At 37.3% G+C, this 27,940-nt stretch overlaps 2 protein-coding genes across 3 annotated transcripts; one reads left to right on the forward strand and one right to left on the reverse strand.

Annotated features, from left to right (window-relative positions):
• Positions 1 to 4,312: 4,312 nt before the first annotated feature.
• On the reverse strand, positions 4,313 to 23,349 carry nubpl (nucleotide binding protein-like). Its single transcript, XM_053633263.1, has 11 exons — positions 23,101 to 23,349; positions 18,205 to 18,349; positions 14,893 to 14,927; positions 14,678 to 14,768; positions 13,940 to 13,979; positions 13,771 to 13,861; positions 13,003 to 13,096; positions 9,810 to 9,895; positions 8,186 to 8,306; positions 7,285 to 7,367; positions 4,313 to 5,942 (listed from the first exon to the last, which is right to left on the reverse strand). The coding sequence occupies exons 1-11, from the start codon at positions 23,236 to 23,238 to the stop codon at positions 5,880 to 5,882; spliced, it is 987 nt and encodes a 328-aa protein (XP_053489238.1). The 5' UTR covers positions 23,239 to 23,349; the 3' UTR covers positions 4,313 to 5,879.
• A 21-nt stretch (positions 23,350 to 23,370) lies between these two features.
• Positions 23,371 to 26,752, forward strand: LOC128612831 (D-aminoacyl-tRNA deacylase 2). 2 transcript variants are annotated; one of them, XM_053633264.1, is made up of 4 exons: positions 23,371 to 23,412; positions 24,457 to 24,580; positions 25,827 to 25,896; positions 26,025 to 26,752. In XM_053633264.1, the coding sequence occupies exons 1-4, from the start codon at positions 23,390 to 23,392 to the stop codon at positions 26,348 to 26,350; spliced, it is 543 nt and encodes a 180-aa protein (XP_053489239.1). In that variant the 5' UTR covers positions 23,371 to 23,389; the 3' UTR covers positions 26,351 to 26,752. The 2 variants fall into 2 exon arrangements, with proteins under 2 accessions (XP_053489239.1, XP_053489240.1); XM_053633265.1 differs by lacking the exon at positions 23,371 to 23,412 and adding an exon at positions 23,419 to 23,490.
• The last annotated feature ends 1,188 nt before the right edge of the window (positions 26,753 to 27,940 follow it).

Genomic DNA, 27,940 nt, shown 5'->3' on the forward strand with positions numbered 1-27,940 from the left:
ACAGCAAATTTACACTGTTATACAAGCTGTACACTCACTACTTTACATTGTAGCAAAGTGTCATTTCTTCAGTGTTGTCACATGAAAAGATATAATCAAATATTTACAAAAATGTGAGGGGTGTACTCACTTTTGTGGGATACTGTATACATACACACACACACACACACACACACACACACACACACATATATATATATATATATATATATATATATATATATATATATATATATATATATATATATATATATAATTCATTCCCGTCAAATGTTATTGAGCTTTAACTAATGGTATATTTTATGTATGGGCCTATCCGGTAGTAAAATACATGGCAAAATTTACATATGATTTAATAGCTTATTTCAATAAATATCAAAAACCTAAAAGGTGTACGTCATACCTGACACCTAGATTAACACTTTACAGTTGGTTATATGACTGTAAGTCATTCCCTTCAAATGCGATTGAAGTTAGAAACGTGTTTAACAATGTCGTATGTAACTTTAGAGACAGTCCCTTATTTTCCGCATATCCCCTAATATCAAACGTTCAACGTCACACCAACTTTATTCCAGTAGATACTTTCCGTTTAGTAGCTTATAGGTCTGCCAGATACATTGCATAAACTTAACTAAACATATATTATATACACTTACACCTACACCGCTAACCTTCACCAAACATTTCCTGACTTACAAGTCATTCATGCCTCGACATGTCCAGACAAGAGTGGTTTGACAGTATAGCACACAAACAAAATGAAATCTATTCCTATAGTGACAGTGGGCATGAATGGGGATAGAGCTTCATACTCCATGGGTAAAGCCACAGCAGTAACTGTAATGTTACTGTTTTTTGTTTTGTTTTGTTTTGTTTTTTAAACAGTATGATATGTGAATTAAGAATCCGGTTTGTAAGGCATATCACCACCCAATGGTTTGGTAATATATGTGTGGTAATGTATGCAGCAGCATCCTGAGAATGATCAGTCAATCCAACAGGATAGATATACTGTAGCTCACCACATACATTAAATGTCATATTATACTACAATGTAACACTAAATTAAATAAATAAATAAATAAATAAATAAATAATAACAAGATTCCGTCTAGAGTTTTGTGCGGTTGATGTTTCTCGCCTTTGAAAGAAGTTCTGCTTGAAACCTTTTCCGAATAAAAAAAAAAGGGATCGTATGAAGAACAGTGACACAGGAAATGAGTCATTTATTAGCTTTAAACTGCCAGAAAAGAAACCAAGTTTGAGTGGCAATACAAAGAGCCACTTTAAACAAAGTTGGCTGTCCCATTATGAGTAGTCCTTCTGTATGTAAACTGAAAGTGAACAATTATTAATATGTTTAAGGACAAACAGTCATTTATATATCATATTAGTGAACTTGTATGGATGTTTTTTTAGTAGGAGAGAAGAAATAGCTTCTATAGATATAGGCTTGAATTTCCTTCCCAGTGCAGTTCCATAATCTGGACCAAGGTGTGAAATTCAGGTCCACACTACATGTTTACTCAAGTATGTTAATTTAACCCTTTCTAGCAGTACACTGGTGTTCCTTTCCACTGGTGTAAAGGATATTGACTTATTGGACATTTTCAATCAGTATAAACAAATGAATTATTTTATCGCTGTAAGTCTGTTATAAGATTAGTCAAGACACCGTTGGGTTTCTGTGTATAGAGTATTGTGACTCTGTGTTTAGTTGCTGGTGAGCATGGTGATGGGAAAGGGGAGGGGTGTGAGCCCCCTGCTGGACAAACAATTCACACCACTACATAACATTGGTACAGAGATAAAACAGACAGCACAACTGAAGTTTTTTAAAAAAAAAATTATTATTATTATTATTATTATTATTATTATTATTATTATTATTATTATAAAACACCATTTACTGCCACAATAAAATTATAAGATTTAAACCTAGTAAGCTAGGTTTACATTTTTTTAAAAAAGAAATACTTATGAAAATTGGGGCGCACAGTGGCTTAGTGGTTAGCATGTTCACCTCACACCTCCAGGGTCGGGGTTCGATTCCCACCGTGGCCCTGTGTGTGCGGGGTTTGCATTTTCTCCCCGTGCTGCGGGGGTTTCCTCCGGGTACTCCGGTTTCCTCCCCCAGTCCAAAGACATGCATGGTAGGCTGATTGGCATGTCCAAAGTGTCTGTAGTGTATGAATGGGTGTGAGAGTGTGTATGTGAGTGTGCCCTGCGATGGACTGGCACCCTACCCGCCTTGTGCCCGATGCTCCCTGGGATAGGCTCCAGGTTCCCCGTGACCCTGAAAAGGATAAAGCGGTATAGAGGATGGATGGATGGACTTATGAAAATCTGCAAATTATTAAAGCCCTGAGTGTCTATTTTCATGCTATTAAGCACTACTGCAGACTGTGGCATCACAAATAAATTCATCGCTGAACACGGGCACCCCTAATTCAAATTTTTTTGGCTTCTGGTAAAAACAGTTAAATAAAATAAAAGCATGCCCAACACTGCACCTGTTTTTCTATTGAAATGATGTAGCACAGAGTTGGACATATCTCCACAATGCTCTGTGTCATTAGAAGACACATATTGAATGTGACCTGTATAATTTGGTTACAGACCCATGCACACAGCCCTGGCTGTAAGATATTTGTAATAATATATATGCAAAGGAATGTGAATCACAGAAGATGAGCAAACCTCATGCTTTACAGGCATGGTTCTCAAAAAAGCACGGTCCATAAGGCAAAGCCAGGGGGTCTGTGACTTCAAGTTTAATTAGTGATGGAAATCACATCCCACTATTTTCAGAGCTATTGTATTTATTATTACAACTTATAGTTATTAGCCTGTTTGACTGGTTACTTCAGGTGAATAGGTTTAATCCAAACCTCAATAACTCAACAACAAATAGGCCTATTACTAATGTCAACTTGGACCTAATGACAAATTTAATAAAAATATGTTCTGAGTGGAAAGTCAAGGAATAAAAACCTTGAATAGCCAACACTGAATTTTATACATATACATCATGAATCTATTATGTGTATAGTGGAATCAAGGGCTGTTTGTGGAATTTTTTAAACAGGTAAAGGAGTCCCTAGTGGCAAACATTTTCAGAAGCCCTGGTTAAGAGAAATTTTCATTTGAATTACAAATTACATTGCCTAAATTAGTATGCTTTGTAGTGCTTGATTTTCCAAAGTAGAGAATAGTGAGAAGTGGGTGCTGTTTTTAACACATTGCTAGACTAAACACAAAAGTTTTTCCCTTTAGAAAAACACTGAAATATTAGTGTATTATATGATGGTGAACCCTGCCTTCCTCTGCCCTGTGTGTGCGTGCGGAGTTTTCATGTTCTTCCCGTGCTTCAGAGGTTTCCTCCGGGTACTCCGGTTTCCTCCCCCAGTCCAAAGACATGCGTTGTAGGCTGATTGGCATGTCCAAATCCGTAATGCGCGAGTGTGTGTGCGAGTGTGCCCTGCTATGGCCTGGCATTCCATCCAGGGTGTCCCCTGCCTCGTGCCCCAAGTTCCCTGGGATAGGCTCCAGGCTCCCTGCAACCCTGTGTAGGATAAGCAGTACAAAAAATGGATGGCTGATGGTGAGTCCAATGAAAACTTAGCATAATCTTCATTTTCAGCACTTCCAGGTGTCCAAATTCCAAATGTTGCACTTTTGCTGTTTTCATTTTATTCACCTTCATATTATAAATCACACATCAGTCTAAAAATAAATGTAATTCTTCCAATATGTAATAACCAGCATCATCATTATTTGTATGATTATTAGTCTACTGAAATCTACTCTGACTGGGCTGAATCCATCGGCCACATCTCTTCCTCTCAGACAGATGCCGTAGTACTCCGGGTAAATAAACAACATGAATATCTTAGCATAACCTTAACATCATCCAATCCCATATTTTCATTAGGCTTACAAAGGTCACGACATTCACAGAAAGGCAAACTCCACCAATCTGATATCAGTACTACATAATATCATTCTAAAGCCTAGATAAAAGTCATTATGCAGTTGTAACCTCAAGGCTGTTCTACGAGGAACAATGATGTACAAGAAATAAGAAAGCAAACTTGTTTGACCTGATGAATCACAGACTGCATTGCTGGCAATTAGAGGGAGTGCACAAGCTGAGTCACAGCAGGCAGAAAACTCTTCAGGAAGTCGCCATGGTTTTCTATTCTTCTAGAAGACTTTATCATGTGACTTTACTTCCAGTCAAATGCTATCCTTAGTCAATATCCGAGCAATATGAGTAATGTAAATGGAGCACTCTGACTTTACACACTCAGTGAGTAAAAAAGCTTTATTTTTGTGGAAGCACTGATTTGGGTTTAACAGGAACACTCCCTTGATTTTCAGTTAGGAATTAAGAACATGTAAAGAATCAACTGGACTGCACAAAGTGTTTAATTTGTTTCTGTCAAAGGCACAACAGTTGATTTTTTTTTAAATTTCTTACTAGTACAAATAACCTGGAAAATCGGTAGAACATTGGGGGCACGTTTGACTTGCAACTCCAGAGTTGGAGGTTCGAATCCTGCCTCTACCCTGTGTGTGCACGGAGTTTACGTGTTCTCCCTGTGCTTTGGGGGTTTCCTCCCCGAGTCCAAAAACATGCGCTGTATGGGTGTACGATTGTGCCCTGTGATGGGTTCGCACCCCGTCTAGGGTGTCCCTCGCCTTGTGCCGCGAATTCCTTGGGATAGCAAGTGCTATCACTAATGCTCCTGTGGCTGAATGAACCAACACTGATAGTGATGGCTGGAGATATATATATCTCCAGCCATCACTATCGGTGTTGGTTACACTGCATGGCCAAAGGTATGTGGACACCTGACCATCTTACCAATATGTGTGGGGCCTTCTCCAAACTGTTGCCACAAAGTTGGAAGCACACAACTGCCTAGGATGTCTTTGTATGCTGTAGCATTATGATTTCCCTTCATTAGAGCCAAGAGGCCCAGACATGTTCTAGTATGACAATAACCATGTGCACCTGCATGGTGCATAAAAACATGTTTTTCTAAGGCTGGCATGGAAGAACTCGCTGGCCTGCACAGATCCCTGACTTCAACCACAATTAACACCTTTGGGATGAATTGGAACGCTGACTGCACCCCAGGCCTCCTCATCCGACATCAGTGCCGGACCTCACTAATGCTCCTGTGGCTGAATGAACACAAATCCCCACAGAGACGCACAAATCCCCACAGAGACGCACAAATCCCCACAGAGAAGAGTGGAGGTTATTATAACAGCATAAGAGGACTACATGGAACGGGATGCTCAAAAAGCCCATTTGGATGTGCTTGGTCAGCTGTCCACAAACTTATGGCCATATAGTGTAGTTAGCATTATGAAGCTGCATGGGAGTCAGCTAATGAGTGTGCAAAACACATCATTTTTAGCTCCTTCATTATCGCAGATTGCTTTCTATGTCTGCTTTGTGCTATTATCAGCTTTTCTTCACAGGCCTTTTACCCCTGAAATACATACTTTCCCTTTCTCTAGAAGCTGGACTGACAAATAATTAATAATGTATTCGGGAAATTCTGAAGTGCACTTCCCCATGTGAACCTTTCCAAATGGAATCCTAATTTTTCACATATACTCAAAACACTGAAGCACAATTAACTATAAAAATATTTGTGTTGAAATAAAATAAAACAACCTAAAGAGGCCGACAGAAAAAAATGGCAAAAAAAAACAACTAAGGCTCTTAAAATGTAATAAATTCTTACTTACTGGTAAGCACGGTAAACAACATGAACTATGGACATGAGTAAAACATTTATTGAAGTTTCTCAATACTAGTGACTAATAAATAAATAGTATAGCAGTGTTGAAGTCATTCAGCTGTTCTCCTCTGTGAGGCGATGCACCACTGCTGAGGCGACTCTTCTGTAGGCTTCAGCCTGCACATAATCGAGCAGAAACAGAAATGTGATCATAAATGAAAGTCTCATCAACCAATGAACCGACATAAAGTTATTACATTTACATAGAGATATGACTCGTGTTCTTGTTGTTGTTAATAAATGTTCAGTTAAAAAGGTCTAATAGATTTAGAACAAGACATAACAGATGGCTTGGCCCTGCTACTGTTTCATGGCTCTCATATCTTTCTGCCAACAGCTATCGTTAGCATATTAATATCAACATTGTCTCGTCTTGCTATATCATACTGCTCAGTATGATATATGGCAGTAGGTACGGATAACATTTTTTTGGTCAAAGGCTTGACACATGACTCTGAAACATTTGGGCCACTAGCAAAGAACCTATCATATGCCTATTTCAAGAAGTAGTGACAGGCTATAATTAACAAATCGCATTATCACCTTGATTGTAATTATAAAATTTACAAAAAAAAACCCATAATACCAAAAAAATTAAAAAGTTACAAATACTATTTAAAAAAAAAGCATTTCAAGTATTTTATCCTAACTTTACCAGACTAGGAATTGAAATACCAGAAATGATCTAACTCAAATTCCATAATTTTACTAAATAGTGCATAAATACATACAGTTTTTTTGGAGAACAGTTTCAAATGCACAATGCAATTCATGTCAGCATTATTGTATATACACACACACTATATTGTCAAAAGTTTGTGGACACCTGACCAGCATACCAACATGTGCCTTTTGAACATCCCATTCCAGATTTAGTATCCTCCTTTGCTCTTGTAATAACCTCCACTCTTCTGCAAAGGCTTTTCACTAGATTTTGGAGCATCTCTGTGGGGATTTGTGTTCATTCAGCCACAAGAGCATTAGTGAGGTCAGGCACTGATGTTGGGTGAGGAGGTCTGGGGTGTCATCCATGTCCCAATTCATCCATCCCAAAAGTGTACAGTGGGGTTGAGGTCAGGGCTCTGTCTGGACTACTCGAGTTCTTCTACTTCAAGCTTGGCAAACCATGTTTTTATGGAGCTCGGCTTTGTGAACAGGGGAATAGTCCTGCTGGAACATGGGCCTCCATGGGAAACTGTAATGCTACAGCATACAAAGATATCCTAGACAATTGTATGCTTCCAACTTTGTGGCAACAGTTTGGGAAGAACCACATATGGGTGTGATAGTCAGATGTCCACATACTTTTGGCCATATAGTGCACCATGTTACACAGATTCTTACATGATGTACATTACACATTTCAAACTGTTCTCCAAAAACATAACCTCTATTTAAGTAGAGATATTATTTATGAAGAACGGCTTCAACATGTATAATTTAATCATGACGCAATCACCTCAGGACTGTCAGGAGAGGACACAACCACGGGCTGACCCTTGTCCGACGTCTCTCTGATGTTCAGATGAAGTGGAATGTCACCTGTAGTGGACGCAGACCAAACATATGACCTAAGATCACATATGCAGGGTCAAGCATATATTCTACTTTACTTCTTTCTCTACAGCTTGTATTACAAATCATATACTGTGCAAATCACCACATTCACTCCACATGTACTAATAAATTTAGGGGTGTTTTCACAATTTATTCATGGTTTTTTTTTCTCCCCCCCCCCCCCAGTGCCATGGTTTTCTGCATTTTGAGTACATTTGATGTATTGTAAAAGCTCTTTTCGAACCTGGAACAGATCTCTGTTCAGCCATGTGTAAGCGATCTACTCCTCTCGGCCAGGCATTAAATCAACTGAACTGACTACGTCACAGTTTATTTTCAATTTCACAATGGCAGGAATGCCAGACAGTATGCCTTCTATAAATTCAGAGTGACAGTTATTATTAGCATGAAAAAGTACACAGCTTCAGGTGAAAGGCCATACCATAATGGTTGATCAGTGTCAAGCAAAATGAATTGAATACTGATTGAATAACATTAACATTAATATATTAAAATAAACCTCAAGTACAATAAAGGGTACAAAGGATGTACGATATGTATGCACGGCAAGGTTTCAGAAGGTATTATGCTATATGAAGTTGAAACTGTGGTGATGACATCCTCCCACAAACAAACCTGGGTAAGGATCTGAGCCAAGTGTGAAAACACCCTTACAATTATGTACTACAATGTAATGCTGACAGTAATTCAAGCTCTTTAAAAATAATAACAATAAATAAAAATGTGGTGTTTTTTGGTGGTTTCACTTGTTTTATAGGTTTTATTTGGTAAACAAATCTTACCAAGAACCTCTACTCCAAGGGCACTTGCCAATTCTCTCGCCCCATCTGAACCAAAGATATGTGTCTGATGGTTGCACTGAGGACACTGGAAAACACTCATGTTTTGAACCAAACCCAGCACCTACAAAAAAACAACAAAAAATAAACAAAGAGAGACATCTTTTTTCAAATGTTAAACTATAATGACTATAACGAGTATAACGTTCAATCCTAGCAACATAGCTTCACTCTTGTGTAAGAATTTCCAAAATGTTCATTTCTGTTAGACGTTCCATCGGTCAGTAATGTCGCATTAATTCAGGCACTTCATGAAAATGAACATACAGAACACTAGTTATGATTGGAACCTTGGTTCTATGAACCCTGTATAATCACCTAAATGCCTTCTTGTGCTCAGGCATGTGCATGGCGAGACCTTTCGACAAAGTCGTTAGGTAACCGCATGACGCAGTATTTGCGATAAATAACAGGTCATACAGAGATCTTTCCATGAATCCTGCCGGATGTGGGAAGAATCACCGGTGGAGGATTAAACAACCCTTTAGACAGCACATAATTTGTGCCGGATCATGCGGGAACAGGATCCGGCACCTCACATTTGAACATATTTAGATGGAACAGGCACCTCGGCACATTTATTCTTTAAATAAAAATAAAATTAACTAATGTAATAATAATAATAATAATAATAATTAAATCAATTTTCCTAAGTGATTGATTTTTTTAAACATCACCACCCTCCCATGATAACACATGAGGATACTCGTGTTATCACTAGTGCTCATGCATGAAAATGGTGAAAAAAGGCTGATTTTGTTGTCATTTCCAAATTCTTTAATGCCACCCTGTGCCATATGTAAATTTTGCTTTATTTCTAAAAGACACCAAACTGCCACAGACAAGCAGAGCAAATCGGGACACTGGCAAGACACTGCTCTTCTTGTTATAATTCGTATTATATTGTTTAACGTGCATAATGTACTTAAGACCTGGTGTTTTGAGCAAATTGTTTGTTGTGAGGATAAGCCCATATTTTGAAGCTTAACACATAAGAAACGAGACGTTGACCCCTCCGGTCCTCACACAGCATCACTGAAACCTTATGTCTGCAATACCTCGTTATGCCATGGTAATCGTTCCTACTATATTAACCCTGTATGACAACATTCATCAATACTGTATTACTGAATGTGGAGCGCTGTTGTATCTACACTTTCCAGGACCTCTTCCCTTCCTGATCATTTGCTCCTTCAGGTCCTTGGTGTTCTGGTGCCTCATGTTTTACGAATTAAGCACTGCTTTTTGCTAGAAAATTTAAATAAATAAATAAAATGCCCTCCAAAGCTCCTCTCGTCATCTCTTCTGCCTCGGTGAGTGTATTTTTTTTCTCTCCACTGAATGCTGTGGAACTTTTTGGCACCATTAGCATCGAGCACTGCTAGTTTTCTTTATTCAGTTTGTTAAGCTTAGTCATTAGGATTCAACCACACTTCATTCTTTTGATAACATGCTGATTGAGATTTCCCCTGTACTGTACAGCCAGAAACATCTGGAATTCATGACCACCTGCCAGGGATGTTTTCTGGTTACTACACGTGCTTAACAGATGCTTTTAGAGTCTCACCGGCACGTTAACCTTACGGAACATCTCCGCACCTCTGCGTGCATCTAACAAAGCGATGTCCTGTGGAGTGGACACGATGACAGCACCTGTAATATGAAGCATACATACAATAAAAATTCTTAGAGTCTTCGGCGGCAAAGAACTTTCAGCAGTTATAAAATAAAGTGGCGGCAGAATAGAGACTTTGGACTTTTACTGCATTCCGGGTCTTACTGCGCACCCGGATCCTGTGTCGGTTTTTAACTCGGACAGAAATAATAGGAATGTCACGTCCTTCTGCTGATCGTAAATTTTTGAAACACTTGAAACTACACATAGCTTTTTTTTTTTTAGTGTAGACTATTTGTGGTGTTTTTTAAATTTACTTAGTTGTGGCACCTTTCCATGTCTTATATGGCAGGTGAATAAAGATGTAAAAGATCTGGTAGAAGTGCCATCATGCACATGTGTAAAGTGATGTGCCTTTATTCCACAGTTATTACAATGAACTTTTCCATATTTTATCAGTATTGGCTTATTTTATATCTTTAAATAACCTGAGTGTTTCATGAGAGAACACCACTGTTGCCACAATATATCAAATCTAGTATACTTAGTAGTCATTGATTTATGCTGCTTGTAAAATTACAAAGTTTTAACATTGTAAAGTGGCTCTACATTACAATACGCAGTGCAGGCTGTACAATTTGTGACCGGCCAAAGATCGAATCGTTTCATTAGCCGTTATCTATCAAAAGTGCCTACCGTGATATACGGTTCTCCCTGATTTCAGCCTTCATTTAATAAATAAACAAAAAAACTAGTACACTCCTATAATTATCTATACAACACATTAAGTTCAGTAGAAAACAGACAAACCTCTTGAGTCAGTCTTTCCTTCACTAAAACTCTTAAAAGTTTTCATTTTGTGCACAGATTTCAAACCTAAAGGAGAATTTTTATTTTCCGCAGCCTCCGACACCCCCCCCCCCCCAGTTTCACTGAAAAGTGCCCCCTCCCTATTCTATTTCATAGATTCTAGACAACTGTAGCCTGCTGAATGCCATACTTTTATTAGCACACTTACTGCAACACCTGCAAAAATTAGGGAATGTTTCATGTAAATGAGATGTATACGAGGTGAGGGTAAAATGTGGTATGTTCTATGCATATAATATATTAATCAGGGATTAGTGGGTGGGAACGGGAGCTTGTGTGGCATAAAAATCACAGATTGGTTTTATGTAGTACGACACTTTCTTGAATCAGATGTAGATTTGTTCATTCCAGGAGTGCAAGTCGATACTCATTTCTGTGCAACATTACTGAATTTGTGCTAATGTTATAATGCATGTATCACCTGTGAATAAACGTATAACCCTTTAACTGCAGTCACTGAATATAACATTTTACAAAGCATGTCCACTACACTGTAGAAGGACGTTGTTCGCAAAGTATGTTGTCTGTAAGTAATCAGACAGTTCTTGGTGTTCACTTGATTTAAAATAAAGTTGCAGTGCCAACTTTAACACTTTAGCCTCATACTCAGAGCTTCATTATAAACTGAAAGTTCTGAAGTACAGAGTCAATATACAGTGGAGTCGAAAGGTCTGAGACCACTAGAGAAAATGCTTCTGTTTTGTATTAAAGATGCACCGATGTATTGGCCGATAAAGGCTATTTTTCACGTTTAAATCCGATGATCAGGGCCGATTATATCCTGTCAATCAAAAGAGGGTGGGAAAACACTTTGATTTCGTGCTGTGTGTAAAGAAGATGTCTCTTGTGTGGAATGACGACAAAACTGCAGTTTCTATGCTTTGTAAGCTCTGCACTGCTAAAATTTTACACCGGAAGTGAGCAGTAGTGAAGCGGGAGTTTTGGCGTCGAGTCTAATTTTTTTTGCTGCGCTGCTCGTGCTGCATTAAAGAAGAGGAGTTGACAAAAAAAGTAGTACATATATTGCACAGAAAAATATATTTGTAGAGTAGTATATTTCATATCCAGTTAATGTCAATATATATAAAAAAAGTTTATGCTATGTATTACCAGTTGGATGTCAGTGATGAAGTAGAAATGCTTTTGTTTGTGGTGAGTGAATGTGAGACTAACAGGACGTTTTTAGAGTTCAGTCAATGTTAATATGAATTAATAACATTCAATAAGTTAAGAAATCTTACTTTAATCTTCAGAATTTAGTTAGTGTGTTAATGTTAATTTGAGTAATGTGTTTTCTGTTTATGAGACCAGTTACTGTGAAACAACTTGTTGAAATGGAGAGAATAAAGTTTTTATTTGCATTTTTTTCAGAATTGTCGAATTAATTATTATTCAATTTATAAGAAGGCATAAAAGACAGAACTATCGATAGATATCACTGAATAATATGTTATCGGTATTGGCTGAGAAATTTAATATCAGTGCACCTCTAAGATATATATATATCTTTTTAGAAAATTTAATAATCTGATCATTTTATTTTATTATCAGCAGTAATATTTATATGAATTTCAGAATTTCCTAGTATTTGGTATTACCTCCTTTTTGCTATAATGACAGTGCATTTGAGCTGGCCTGGACTCCACTAGTTTGTAAGACCTGATGATTCGTGTTATATCAAATCCACTGGAGTGTCATCTGAACGCATGCTTTACTAGAACGAATAAGATTCAAGGAAAACTTGACCTTTGGTGCAAAGGAGCTAACATGGTCAACATCACAAAGTTGCTTATGTTTAAAATACGGAAATAGAAATAGTGCAGAGTCTTGAATATTTAATGTCCAAGATATTGAACATTTACTTCCTTTGTTTTAAAATATTTTAAAAATTTTGTTTATTGCCAATTTCAAATGAAAATATAAATCCCATATGTGGTCCCAATGTGTTCTCAAACTTTTTGGACCTCACAATATTTGTGTGGTCACACAGGAAAACCCTTCGACATTCGACATTTTCTACAGACATTCCTGAAGTGAAAGATCATAGATAGCACTTTAAATGCTCGTCCTCCACCACCCCCTGAGAATCGCATTGAAAGATTATATGCTGATTATGGAGCGGGAGCATCACAGACATTCTGACAACCGGTTTCTGAGTTCAGAATTCAGTCACAGCAACTTCCGATAGGTTTTTCCAGACTGACACATGCAATTAATGGGTATAAAATACTAAATCTAATATGCAAACAACTGGACACACTATTATTTTATTTACCTGCTATGGGGATGTTCTGTGTGATGGAAAGTTGTACATCCCCTGTTCCAGGTGGCATGTCAATCACTAAGTAATCCAAAGAGCCCCAGTCTACCTAAAGACATATTAAATCAAAACAGAAAAAAGAGGTCTGAAGAAGCAGAATATTCAAAAAGCATTATACATTTAGAAGAAAATGATGTGCTGTCAACATTTGCAGAGGTGACAACATTGCTAACAAAAACAACCTAGCAGGTGGAGAGAAGAAATTGAATATTACCACAAAATTCCCAGGGCATGTCAGCAAACAAGGCAGCTGTTTTGTTTTTTCCTTTTTCATATATGCACCACGTAACAGTTAAAAATTTTTTTTAAAAAAACCCCAAAAAAAACAGTTAGACAAAAGTGTGATGTGAGTGCCATTGTTTTTACTGATCGAAAAGACCACAGTCCCATTACAGCCGATTTCTACTGGCTCGCAAATTCATGGGTCAAATTTCACCTACATGTGAAAAGGAAAGTAACCGATAAATTGTCTTTTCCGCTGGGTGAATTTTATTCGAGTTTGTTCCACCTGCTGCTTTATCTGAAAAAGCAGAAAAATTGCAGCTTTCAGGTTTCTCCTGTTTCACCATAACAAGGATTCAGAAATCATTTAGCTGCTCCTTAGGCTACAAGGTAAGATAGACCTCTGCATTTGGCTAATATAACTGTCCGCCGAACATCGTAGCCTAGTTTGGAGGAATAAACATGAAATTCAAGTTGAAAAATGACAAGTTTTGACCACACCTGCCTAAGGAGCTTCTCAATGGCTGACATGACCATCAGACCCCTCCACACAATGGGTGCTGTATCTTCAACCAGAAAGCCCATAGACATACTGAAGAAGGTAGAGGAGACAGGCAGTGAGACTGGCTCATGTTCAACAGTAATTTATTCAATATATTTACACACTTACCAAGGGATCCCAAAGTTCATAAGGGGTCTCATTAAGTTGTCTGAAAATTTAATGAAAAGACAGATTATATGTAAATATATACAAACACCTGCTTAACACAGTGCTGTGACTCACAAACAAATATGCCCCTGTGGTATTATTCTCTTTCAGCATCTCTATAGTCTTTATGGCTTCATATATACTCGCTGACCCTCTTCATGTAAACACCCGTGCACCGCCCAGTCATGTAATCATCCAATCAGCCATCAAATGACAGGAGCACGAGACACATGATACAGTTCAAGAGCTTCACTTACTGATAACATCAAAAATCAGAATGCGGATAAAATGTGATCTCTGTGACTTTGACTGCGGTGTAATTGTTGGTGCCAGGTGAGCTGGTTTGAGTATTTCAGAAAAGGTGCACAAATTTTTTTTAAAAAATGCATTGCGCAGCAATTTGTTGGGTGGAAATGCCTTGTTGATGAGAGAGGTCAGAGGAGAATGGCCAGCCTAGTTTGAGCTGATAGGAAGGCTATGGTGACTCTTTACAACTGTGGTGAGCACCTCAAAACACACACACGTAGGATCATGAGGTGCATGAGCTACAAAAGCAGAAGACCACATCGAGTTCTACTCTTGAAAACCAAGAACAGGAGTCTGAGCCTACTGGACAGTTGAAGACTGGAAAAAATGAGACCTGGTCTTTTTCCTGATCTTCGACTGTGTATATTTTATAGGGCACGTGTTACCACCTACTGTCTGTTAATTCCGGGTTTCCTCTGAGGTTCATCAGCTTTGGGACCGAGGGGCCATAGACATCAGCATCTAAAAGGCCCACCGTTTTACTCTAAAGAACAAAAATACAGAGGTAAAAGACAAAGAACAAAGTCTAGCCAAGTCTTTAAACTGTCACTGAATATTTTGTTATATATTTTTTTTTTTTAGAGATCATGCGGGGAGTTATACAGTACCCGATCGTTAGCCATAAGTCCAAGAGCAAGATTTACTGTAAAGAAAAGAGTAAAGATGATCAAAACAAAACAAGTAATTCCACATCAATCTGGCTGACAAAAGTGTGCCTTGACATTATCATAAGTTATGGAGCCATTTGAACAGATTGGGTACTTAAATTCTGGCCCTCATGTTTTCTGCAATAATATCTAACAGGTTGATGTAATGCATCATGGGACCATGCAATTCACATTGTGGGAATAAGCACTCTATTAATTATGCATCTTATGCAACTGCACTGTTTGAACACCAGAGGTCCGAAATTGCTCAACTGAGAGTTAAAATATACAGAGACCATGCTGGGCCTGATAGCTCTGTATCACAATGACCAACAGGCATTATTCGTTAAATGGTTACACAAGCATGTTATAACCCTTAAAAAAACTTTTAAACGATACCAGCCCTGTGCTACTGTGATTTACAGTGCCCAAGAAAGAGGCCGTGGAAGTCGGCATTTTAGCCGAATTTGGAGTGCTAGTTCTGTTCTATTTCCCCAGGTCAGAGAATGTTCATTCAATCAAATTTTTGGGAGAATTTATCCATTTATTTATTTATTATTCATAAGACTTTGTGAACCTGTAGTACATTCTGTTTACAATACTAAACAAAATTTGTTTGTAGATTTTTTTTTTTATTTAGTTTTATACAGACAAAAATGCACACGGTTTTGCATTGTTTATGATTCAGAAATTAAAAAAAAAAAAAAAGAGAGAAGTATTTATAGTCATCATTTTGTTCAAAATGTTCTGAGGATCGAATAAAATCGAATCGTGAAGCCAGTATTATGAATCTAAGCAAATAGTGACCGGAGTGTATCGTTACACCTCTAATATCTAGATCTGACTTTGTGACCATGTGATTTGTACGAAGAAAATATATATTATATATATATATATATATATATATATATATATATATATATATATATATATATATATATATATATATATATACACACACACACACACACACACACATATATATGAAACAATTGGTAAGTCTTCATGTCTTTGTGTACCTTGATGTAATATCATGCCAAATTATTCCAAAGGTTAAAACATTTCCAGTCTCAACAATTTATTAAGAATTGTATGATACTCTATATTATATTATAATACAATACAAGACTTGCAAAAGATAGCCAGATCTCCATTAGCATGAGATTTGATATCGAGCCAGTCTATTTTCCACGACTCGATGGTAGATATTTTCACGGTGGATTTGGATTTCTCCAGTTTTATTTTTTCACATGACTGTATGTGCAGAGATTTCAGAAATATCACGAGAATTAACCTAGATTGGTCTTTATATTTAATATACGGTGCTGTGAAAAAGTATTTCTTTTTTATTTCTTCTGTTTTTGTGTATCTCTCATACTAAGTAGTTTTAAATCTTCAAACAAAATATAACATAAAACAAAGGCAACTTGAGTAAACACACAATACAGTTTTTATTATTTATTTATTTTGTTAAGGGGGGGAAAAAAAAACTAATTTCACCCTTAAACTTAAAATCTGGTTGTGCCACCTTTAGCAGCAATATCTGCAACCAAATGCTTCCTATAACTGGAAATCAGTCTTTCACTTACTTCTAGGACTAGGATTTACTCCTATGCTTCAGATCATTGTCCTGCTCCATAATCCAGTTGCGGACATTCTCCTTTAGGATTTTCTGGTAGAGAGCAGAATTCATGTCTCCCTCAATTACTGCAAGTTGCCCAGGCCCTGAAGCAGCAAAGCATCCCTACACCATCACACTTCCACCACCATGCTTGACCATAGGTATGATGTTCTTTTTGTGGAATTCTGTGTTTGGTTTATGCCAGATGTAACGGGATCCCGTGTCTTCCAACCAGCTCTACTTTCGACTCATCAGTCCACAGAACATTCTCCCAAAAGGTCTGAAAATCATCAAGGTGTGTTTTGGCAAAATTCAGATGAGCTTTAATGTTCTTCTGGGTTATCAGTGTTTTTCGCCCCTCCACTATTCCATGGATGCCTATATCTTTCTGATAGTGGAGTCATAAACAGTGACCTTTATTGATGCAAGAGAGGCCTGTAGGTCCTTTGTTGTTGTCCTTGATGATTCATTGGTGTGCTCTTGGAGGAGTTTTGGAAGGTTCTTCTTCTGGGAAAGTTCACTACTGTGCCGAGTCCCAGAGCCTTTGAAATAGCTTTGTAACCCTTCCAGACTGAGGTATTTCAATCACCTTCTTCCTCATCATTTCTGGACTTTCTTTCAACTTTCTAGTCCAGCTGAACCCCATTATGAATGCAGTTTAATAGATTTGGGGAATTAGTAACTACGGGTGCAAATACATTTTCACACAGGCTCAGTCGGTATTGGATAACTCTTTTGCTTCAATAAATAACAATATCATTTAAAAACTGTATTTTGTGTTTACTCAGGTTATCTTTGTTTTATCCTAGATTTTGTTTTCATTTCTGAAACAATTTAGTATGAGATATACACAAAACCAGAAGAAATCAGGATGAGGCAAATACTTTTTTTAACAACATTGTATATAGTATACCAAATGATCCTAATAAAAAACAGGAATTAACGATGGGGGCTTTTTCCGCTTACATTTTAAATATCTGGGGCGTTTTTGTCATTTTCGGTGGCTCTGTGTTCATTCAGAAATCAATAAAACTCCTCTATGTACAGTGTACTGTGTTTGTTAAGTGTCCTATTTGTCTCTTGTGCGGTCATACTGATTTTCAGATCTCCTATTATGCAGCACACTTGTTGTTTTCCTACCACATCAAAGTTTTAACATTTCACAGGACTACATCTTCTCAGGTAAACATTCACAGCCACATGAAAATGCTTAAGACAAAAACAGTCAAAATGATAGTAATCTTTGTAGGTTTTTATGCAGGCACTCCTAGTGACTTTCAGTGACTCAACAAACAGTGAAAACACTGAAGTGAAGAAAGGAAGAAAGGAAGAAAGGAAGAAAGAAAGAAAGAAAGAAAGAAAAAGAACGAACGAAAAATGTTGGACTGGATCCTGGCAGAAAAGATGCTGCAGTCTTGTGAACTGTTTACTTTAACTGAGGATAATAAGTGATGTCAACTGGTGCAGAAACAATGCTACATTTACTTTGACATTTTGTATTTGACTGAGGAAATGCCAAGTCAGTAACAAACAACAACAACAAAAAAGGGCATAACCTTCAAAAATAAGTGTACAAAAACACTGTTCATAGAATAAAATCACAAGTGGATTGAAAGTTTTAAGGAACAAGTGAAAGCCAAGCTCATGTGTACCTGCTGTGGTAGATTTGCCAACGCCTCCTTTTCCTGATGCAACAACGATGACCTCTTTAACACCTGCTATGGGCTTTTGCTTCGGAAGGCCACGTGCCATGTGAGCCCTCTGCCTCTCCTGCTGTCTCTCACCAGAAGCTGAACTCTAATAAGTGAAGAGACACCAGTCAGAATATGTCTAGTAGGAGGAATGGTAAGTCGATGTACAGTAACTAGACTTGACAATGTTCCAACATGCACCTAAGATTGATCTCTGTAAAATACATGCAAACTAGAAAGCTCAGGAGTAAATGAGGTCAGTACTTTAACTGGTTATAGATGTTGAAGTTTACGGTGATGAGTAGACCTCTAGACTTGACAATAATCCTATAATTTCTAAGATACTGAAGGACAACATCGAAATTCAATAGACGTGGATCATTTCTTTCTTTCTTTCTTTTTTTTAAGCTTGTGTTGACATTTTTTTCCAGCCAGGAACTTATCACCTCCACCAACTGGAACACAGCTGTTCTTCTCTGTCCGTTTTCCCTAAAAGATAACTCACAAGGCGTACAATTTTTTAATCGAAAAAATAAATAAATAACTGTTGTCAACTAGATACATTGTTACATTTAGGTTGGCATCTTGTATTTGACTGGAGACGTGTCACATCCATAAAAACTACTAACAGATCAAATTACCTGATGTGGTAGATTTGCCAACACCTACGCACTTGTCTGAGATTTAAAAAAAAAAAACAGGATAGATGTCTGATAAAACATCCTCACGATTAACACACCGGTTTTCGAGCGTAAAAATGACCCGAATGACCAAAAACTTTCAAAATAAATTAAAATTCACACTAAAATGAATAGAGAATGCATTAAGTAGCAGGTTATAACAGTTCTGATAGCCTGAAGTGTAGTACGTTTTAAAATACCAGTGCAAAATGTTAAAGGGGCACTTTGTTGCTTCCCCCGATCCCCCCCCCCCCATCCCCAAACCAAGCGTTCAACACTGCAAGTGATTTCTACATATTTGCTCCTTCGTAAGTAGAATTTGGACTTGGGAGCACATATGCAAAACCATTTTTAAGAACTTAATTTATTGGGATAAATGTATATTTATTAATAAGCTTTTCACACAGGAGACCTCTCACTCTCTGATTCATAGATGAAAGGTCAGAATTCGTGTTCAGCACAGCTTTTCATACAGCAGTTGATTACACTACATTACATTCTTAATAATGGCTTAATAACTATATGAGAAAGGTTACAAATCCTATTATGCATTTATTTTTGCTTCTGTAGCAACCACGTTAGTGAGCCAAAGGCTTGAAAACCTTGGTGAAAGCCGACACACCTTCAAAAATGTAAACGTTTTCAACTCAGATTAGTTGTAAGCTTATCTGTATACTTGTCTCGGGTATGCTTTCAGTGGTTTTATCTCTACTAATTATATTTAAGGACGATGTCAAGCAAAAACAAAGATGCCGGCCAGACAAAACAGAAGTTCCCAACCCCCCCCCCCCCAAACAACTGCCAGTAACATTTCGAAACAGTAGCACACAAAACCTTCTTCGTAGTTGTAAAGTAAGCAAAGTAAATAAATAAAACAAAAAAGGAGATTGTGAGTTTCTCTTGCAACACCATTTGTAAAATCGGCCCCTAGTTTGGGAACTCCTGGTAACTGCCCAAAGGAATTAAAAAATGTTTCTGCCCGTAGATTGTTGTGTGTTTCTGTTTTTCTTAAGTGAGGCGCAACAATGGTCCTTGTAAAAAAAAACATTATCATACAAACAAACAAAAACCTTTACTATAGGAGGGCACGGTGACTTAGTAGTTACTAGGGCTGGGTATTGCGACCAATTTGGCGATTTGATTAATTTTTATTCATATGGTTTCAAATCGATTTAATATGAATTAATTATCAATATTTCATTTAAAATGTTAGTTTTGTAGACATGGAATCCATGTTTTAATATAAATACTGGTAACTGAAACCCTCCAACTTATCTATATTACTGAAATACACATTTACATTAACAATAGGGCCTGCACAATTATGTCTAATTACTTTTGATTTTGAGTAACAAACATTGTAACAAGACATCATAAATATGTGCATATAATACACACAAGGTAAGCACAAACTGCACATTACTGTTAAAAAAAAAAAACATTGTAAAATGTGCAACAGTGAAATTCATTGACAGCTTGAAACATGAAATAAAACGGTTTTAAAAATTCAAAATATGAAAGATGGAGACATCTTCAGGACGAGAGGCGAACTACAGATAATATTCACACCGCTCAAGTAAAAGCACGTGCATTAAGAATCGATTCGGGGATTTCCCTAATCTATATTGTTTCGTTAAATTGAAGATCGATTAAAATCAGAGAATCCATATATTTTTTACCCAGCCCTAGTGGTTAGCACAACCCCTCTGGGTTGGGGGTTTGATTCCTGCCTCCGCCATGTGAGCGTGGAGTCTGCATGTTCTCCCTGTGCTTTGGGGGTTTCCTCCAGGTACTCCAGTATCCTCCCCAATACAAAAGACATGCACTGTAGGCTGACTGACATTTCCAAATTGTCCGTAGTGTGTGAATGGGTGTGTGTGTGTGCGCGCGATTGTGCCCAGCAATGAGTTGACACCTCAAGGTGTCCCCCACTTTATGTCCCGAGTCCCCTGGGATAAGCTCAGGTGATCCTGTGTAGGATAAGGGGTACAGAAAATAGACGGATTGAACTTGACTTTAGAACCCTGCAACCGCAGCACCTGTATTTAAATTCTGGGTGTTTTTCACTTCTTTAATTGTGCTTTCATGTGCTTCCCAGCTTCACCTCTTAGCTCCTCCATCTGAAGACACAAGGAAGGGAATCAAGCAAAAAAAATAAAAATTGTGTCGGGGGAGAGCACACAAATCAGCACCAAGTGAGACATACTTCTTCAATGAAGCATAATTTTAAAATGATGCTCAAATATATGTATTGTTCTATGCATAATGTTTGGTGTATTTTTGTCTGGCACTCGTCTCACACTGTTGTATGTGCAATTTATTGTACGGTTGTGTTCTGTGTTGCACCATGGTTCTGCAGAAAAGGCATTTCGTTCCAATGTATACAAGCTATATAGAGGAATGACAATAAATTACATAAAAAAAATATTGACTTATTTTTATGTTTTGTTTAGACCTGGTGTGTGGACATGGCGAATTTATGCTGTAGGCATACATCAGGTGCTACAATAAAACATCATAATAGAATGCTGTGTATCATTGCTGTGAAGAGGTCAACCAATCCCCCCCAACCTATAACTAAGTTGTGCAGTATCTGCCGACAACCAATTAATCAACTGATAGTTTTTAAAACTGATACTGAATGAAAACATAACACTGAAATATATTAAAATATTGCTGAACTTTAATACAAAAACAAACAGTACTGACTGTACCATGAAAATGTACTGTAGGCCTACTTTTTTTTAATGAATTAAATATAAATATTTAATATACGTTAACTCTGAATAAATATTAAAAGAAAATAAAAGATATACATCCAAAGTGAACCAAAAAGTAACACTCCAAATACCAAATAAAAATAGACATCCAAAATGTCTCAAACAACATGTTCAAATAACATTTGTCACTCAGTACATTTACATGGACAACAATAATCCGATATTACCCTGATTAAGACGATACACTGATTAAGAAACTAGCATGCAAACAGCAATTATTGATGACTTTAATCTGACTAAAGTCATACGCGAAGTAAACACAAATCGAATTAAGACGTGTGGAGTATTCCTATTTTAGTCGCATTATCAAAGTGCATTATAGACATGTACACACCTTAATCACACTATTAACGTCGTGTGGGAGTTATCACCGCATTTTGTGACAGAACATGTACACACATGGCAGTGCTCAACCATTTGACGGCAAACAAGAGAGCATGGCTGCGTCCAAAACCGTGCACTTACCTGATATATTGTAGGCGAGATACATGTATTTCAGCTACTATATAGTAGGTAAGTATGTGGTTTCGGACGCAGCCCATAGCTTCAAGCAGTCGTCTATTTGCATGTATAGCATGACAAATAATTAACTGCACTTGAAGCTTTCGTAAAATTAGAAATATGTATGTTGATATGTGAAATTCTGGAGGGAACGTTGGACGGTGTGTGGTCGTAATGACGTGTGTCATTAATCTAACTATGTTGTGTAACATGGGAAACAGCAACATGAAAGGAGTATTCTAAAAGCAACTCATTATTCAGAGTATTGTCTTACTCAGAATAAGGTCAATAATTAGATTTTTGCTGTCCGTGTAAACGAAGTGAGTGATTATTTCGCCTCTAGAGGCCGCTCTCGTACTGTATAATGACAGCGGACGCAACCGGGGGACAAACTATTGGTGTGCAATCGGTTATCTGTGCCGAATAATCAGCAAAACCGATCAATCGGTCGACGTGTAGTTGTGAAAGCCTTGAAAGAATATATACAGCCGTACAGATGGCAGACTTTGATTTGCAGTTCGCAGGCTGTAAGATGAAGGATTTACTTATGTATGCATTATAAGGTGTCTTTCAGGGGAAACGGGTCAGAGCTGGGTGCTGTGATCAATTCCTGGCTGGAAAAAATGTGAATACATGCTTCAAATGAAGAAATCAGTCAGTCCCATGCATGTCCTGTTGGCCAACTGAGGTTTTTCCCCCCAAAGTGTCTTTGTAAATTCTAGTATAGGAATGTAAACACTACAAGCTGCACCAGTTAAACTGATCAACTCATTTACACGCGAGTCTTCTAGGTGCATTACTGCGATGCATGACTTTTAACATGTACAGACTGTTAACTTGCATATAGTGATCACAGCTGACACAGGATGACTTCAGCATTTATGTACTTCACTTACCTTCAAACGGACATCATGTTTACAGCCTGCTGAGAGCGGCTGAGGGTGTCTAACATTACTACACGACCATAACACAATGGAAGCCGAGTTCCACTTCCACACCTGTGAAAGCTTTCTGCAGCTTTGATTAAATAACATTTTACATTTACAAAATATTCGCTCAGTAGCTAAATAAAGGGCGGATAAGTCATTTTCACATGCTAGTATTGCCTAGCTTAACCACACTACCAAGAACACGAGTTTCGTATAAAAATTACAAGAAGACGCGAAGGCGCATTTTGATGACGTGATGCGGAAGCGATTCCTACCGTGGTAGGTATTAGTGTATTAAAGACCATTTGTCCTGTGACTCTTTTTTTGCATTTGTGGACATCTGTGAATCGTTTATAGGTAAACATCGTCTTTCTTCTAAATAAAAAACAAACAAACAAGAAAATAAGAGATTTGTTTCGAAAAGAACTTTTGTTGGGAAGAAGGTATGGTCCTTACTGCAAAAATTTCTTATAACTAATAAAGTAACATTTCAGCTAATTCATAGATTTTACCCTAATAAGTGCTCTCTTAAAATACTTTAAAGTAGATATCAACATTGTTTGGATAAACCAGAAGCTTCCATACAGTTGTTGTGGTGCTGTACACACACTGTTAAATTCTGGTCTGACACTCTTGAATTCATTCACTGTTATGTGAGTGTCATGTGTTTTGTTTTTACTTATAAAAATGTAAAATTTTTTCCAGAATATGAACATGGAGAATTTTCTTTTTCTTTATAAATGTTTATATTTTTATTATCAAAGTACCATATTCATAAATGTAAATTCTCCAAGCGCAAACTGTTTTTGGTCTTCAAATATGAGAGCTTTTACTGTGTACAAAGACTTGGGGATCACTTGCGAAGATACCAGGACAAGATAAAGAACAGACATAACTTGAGTATTACATTTAAAAAAGAGAGACACGTATGCATTTACCAATGAACATTTTGTGGCTACAGGTCAAAGGTATACACTTTATGATTATTGTAAAAGAACAGAAATAACATGAGGTGGATCCACTATGATGAACTACAAGTGTTCACATAATCGTGGAATATAAGAGAAAACCAAGAAAAATATTTCACAGGATAAATATTAGTGTCTGTGAAAGACTTTATATACTTGACGTACTTTTTTCACTTTGGATTTATTCAATTTATTCATTTACTCTATTCTCCTGGCTTGTTGATTATTGTGTTATTATGTTCTTACAGGCACTAAACATTAAAAAAAAAAGAAAAAAAAGAAAAGGATATTAGAGATAAGTGTTCTCATTTGTCTATATTTAGTATTTTCTTTTCATGGCAATTTTTTGATGCAGTTTTTATGTCAGGACCATGGCGAACGGACCTTCGGTAAAAGCCAGAGTGCTTCTTCAGCAGTGTCTACATGCAAAACTTCAAGTGAAACCTGCAGCCGCTGACTCTGAGGCAGAATGGGTTGAGGTGATCTGTCTATCTTTACATTTCATTTATCTGTCTCTCTTTCTCTCTGAAAATTTAAGGCATAACACTACAGCTGAATGGGGTAAAATAATAATAATTAAAAGAATAGTACAGTAGGTAGATATCACAATAAATCTTCACTAATCGATTGCTGATATAATTACTTTTAAGTATTTTTTTGTATTGGAACTTTCGTCTCATTAAATATGCATACATTTGCAAACAAACAAACAACAAAACCTTTCCTTGGTGATGATGCTAGAAGCTCTCAAGAGAAAGACTTGACCGAAAAGTTTGTTTCAAAGCTATTGCACAAACTGAACATGTAAAAAAATATATATATATATTTTTTTTTACCTAAGTATAAAATCTAACAAATGCAACCGTTATTATTAACATTTTGGGAAATTACTCTGTAATGTCTTTCTACATTGGATGGAAATAAAGATGAACATTAAAATTATAAAATTAAACTGATATTTTTTCGGGGGGAATCTGAATATTTTATATAAAAGAAAAAACTGATTTTGAAAATACAACATTAGCATTACTTCCACTTCAGTTAGTGCGGTTTATAAGGCTTATCAAAGAAATTGACATATTTTGTACACTATGTTTCCAAAGGTTGTGTACACCTGACCATCACACCTATACATGATACTTCCCCAAACTGTTGCCACACAATTGTATAGGATGTCTTTGTATGCTGTAGCATTACAGTAGTCTCAACCCACCACTGAACACTTTTGGGATGAACTGGAACACAGACTGCGTTCCAGGCCTCCTCGCCCAGCACCAGTGCCTGACCTCACTAATACTTTTGTGGCTGAATTATTACAAATCCCTAGTAGAATTCCTTCCCAGAAGAGTGGAGGTTATTACAACCGCAAAGAGGGATTAAATCTGGAATGGGATGTTCAGAAAGCACATATGGACGTGATGGTCAGGTGTGCACAAACTTTTGGCCATATAGTGGATATCAGGAAATAAGCTCAAGTATATATGACATGATTATGCCAAGTGGTTGGACCTTAAACCTTCTTCAAAATTGCTAAATTTCAGATAATGTAGTGGATGTGTGTGGATGAAAACAATTAAGTTAACACTTTTCTGATTAGTTTGGACTTTTTTTTTTTTTTTTACTACAGTTTAAAGGAAGATGTGTTATAAATGCAATTTATCCAAAAATCTGATAAATTATTTAAATGTCCAAAATTGTAGTTACTGATTTTGCATATTTGCACAGATTAATCGTGGAATGGTCATCTACATTTGCTTCTTCAAAGGTGCAACTGAAGATATGATCCCCAAAATGGGTATTGTGCTATCTTATACAGTAGTTGAATGATTACATTTAAATTTACAATTTATGATATAAAACAAATACATTGTCAACGAGAAAAAGTCTTAATTTAATCTAGCCTACATTTCCTGCTCTTCTCAGTGAACACCCTCCTAAATGTAAAGCTGTCCGAGACTGAACCTGGGAAATACACCTCAGTTGTTGATCTGCCTGGCAATGTCCTCATTGTACCTCAAGCAACACTGGGAGGGAAAGCGAAGGGGAAGTGCATGCAGTACCACAACAACATTGGTAAAGAGGATGGCCAGAAGCTGTATGCCAGTTTTGTCAGTCACTGTGAAAAGGAGCTGAGTTCGGCCCCCAAGTGTACCGAGGCTGGCACAGAAGTCAAACACGGGACCTACGGCAACAGACAAGTCCTAAAACTGGATACAAATGGACCGTATACTCATTTAATGGAGTTTTGAGTACTGTAGTCGAATTTATTAACTGCCCCGGGAAAGTGCAAAAATGAAGGAGGGGAAAATTGTTTGTCAGAGTTTGTCATCAATAAATCTAAAAATCATTTTTCTTTGCTATAGTTGGTGATCAATGCATTGTTTTTTTGTGCCTTGTTACCCCTTTCGACAAGGCACACAGGAGCCTTTATTATCAAGTGGATCTGGTTTATTGTTGAATCAGGAGGTTTGATATACAGTTCTGTGAAAAAGTATTTGATTTCTTCTGTTTTTTGTGTATATCTCATACTAAACAGTTTTAGATCCTCAAATGAAATACAACATAAAACAAAGGCAACATGAGTAAACACAGAATACAGTTTTTTTTTTTGTTTTTATTGAAGCAAAAAAAAATAAATTATCCAACACCTATCACTTGTGTGAAAAACTATTTGTCCCCTTAAACTTAAAATCTGGTGGTGCCACCTTTAGCCACAATAACTGCAACCAAACGCTTCCAATAACTGGAGATCAGTCTTCCACTTACTTCTAGGACTAGGATTTACTCCTATGCTTTGGATCATTGTCTTGCTCCATAATCCAGTTGCACTTGAGTTTCAGTTTATGGATATTCTCCTTTAGGATTTTCTGGTACAGAAAATGCACTTTTCCCTCAATTATTGCAAGTTGCCCAGGCCCTGAAGCAGCAAAGCATCCACACACCATCACACTTCCACCACCATTCTTGACCGTAGGTATGATGTTCTTTTTGTGAAATTTGGTGTTTGGTTTACACCAGATGTAACAGGACCCCTGTCTTCCAAACAGTTCCACTTTCGACTCATCAATCCACAGAACATTCTCCCAAAAGGTTTTAGGATGTTCAAGGTCTCTTTTGGCAAAATTCAGATGAAAGTCTTTAAATTTTGACAATAAACCTGACTTGCAATGGGGGCTGAATAATTTTGATTGCAACTGTATAAGGAGCCTCCAGAAAAGGCCTAGTCCTTACAAGAGCAAGGATGGGTCGTGGCTCGCCAATCTGCCATAACATTAAAACCATTGACGGATGTAGTGAATAACATTGATTAACTCGTTACATTGGCACCTTTCAAGGGGTGGGATATATTAGGCAGCAAGTGAACAGTCAGTTCTCAAAGTTGATGTGTTGGAAGCCACTTTGACAAGGTTAATGCTGGCTATGATAGAAAGGTTTCAGAACATACAGTGGTCAGAGTGTCCATATTGACCCCTGTCCACCGCTGAAAGTGCCTACAATGGGCACGTGAGCATCAGAACTGAGCCATGGACCAGTTGAAGAAGGTGGCCTGATCTGATGAATTATGTTTTCTTTTTCAATTCAATTCAATTCAATTTTATTTGTATAGCGCTTTTTACAATAGACATTGTCTCAAAGCAGCTTTACAGAAATATCAACATGGTATACAGATATTAAAGGTGCGAATTTATCCCAACTGAGCAAGCCACTGAGTGGCGACGGTGGCAAGGAAAAACTCCCTAAGATGTTTTAAGAGGAAGAAACCTTGAGAGGAACCCGACTCAGAAGGGAACCCATCCTCATCTGGGTAACAACAGATAGTGTGAAAAAGTTCATTATGG

This window comes from Ictalurus furcatus, chromosome 9, assembly GCF_023375685.1.
Source record: "Ictalurus furcatus strain D&B chromosome 9, Billie_1.0, whole genome shotgun sequence".
Taxonomy (NCBI): domain Eukaryota; kingdom Metazoa; phylum Chordata; class Actinopteri; order Siluriformes; family Ictaluridae; genus Ictalurus; species Ictalurus furcatus.

Excerpts from the sequence above, each read along its gene's own strand:
- nubpl (XM_053633263.1), bottom strand. The coding sequence starts at position 23,238 with ATGTTATTTAATCAAAGCTGCAGAAAGCTTTCACAGGTGTGGAAGTGG. Across the intron at positions 9,896-13,002 it reads ACAGAACATCCCCATAGCAG|GTGCTGTCATCGTGTCCACT; the intron begins GTAAATAAAATA and ends TTCATATTACAG. Across the intron at positions 8,307-9,809 it reads TCCGTAAGGTTAACGTGCCG|GTGCTGGGTTTGGTTCAAAA; the intron begins GTGAGACTCTAA and ends GTTTTTTTGTAG.
- LOC128612831 (XM_053633264.1), top strand. The coding sequence starts at position 23,390 with ATGCGGAAGCGATTCCTACCGTG. Across the intron at positions 24,581-25,826 it reads CTGAGGCAGAATGGGTTGAG|ATTAATCGTGGAATGGTCAT; the intron begins GTGATCTGTCTA and ends ATATTTGCACAG. Across the intron at positions 25,897-26,024 it reads AGATATGATCCCCAAAATGG|TGAACACCCTCCTAAATGTA; the intron begins GTATTGTGCTAT and ends TGCTCTTCTCAG.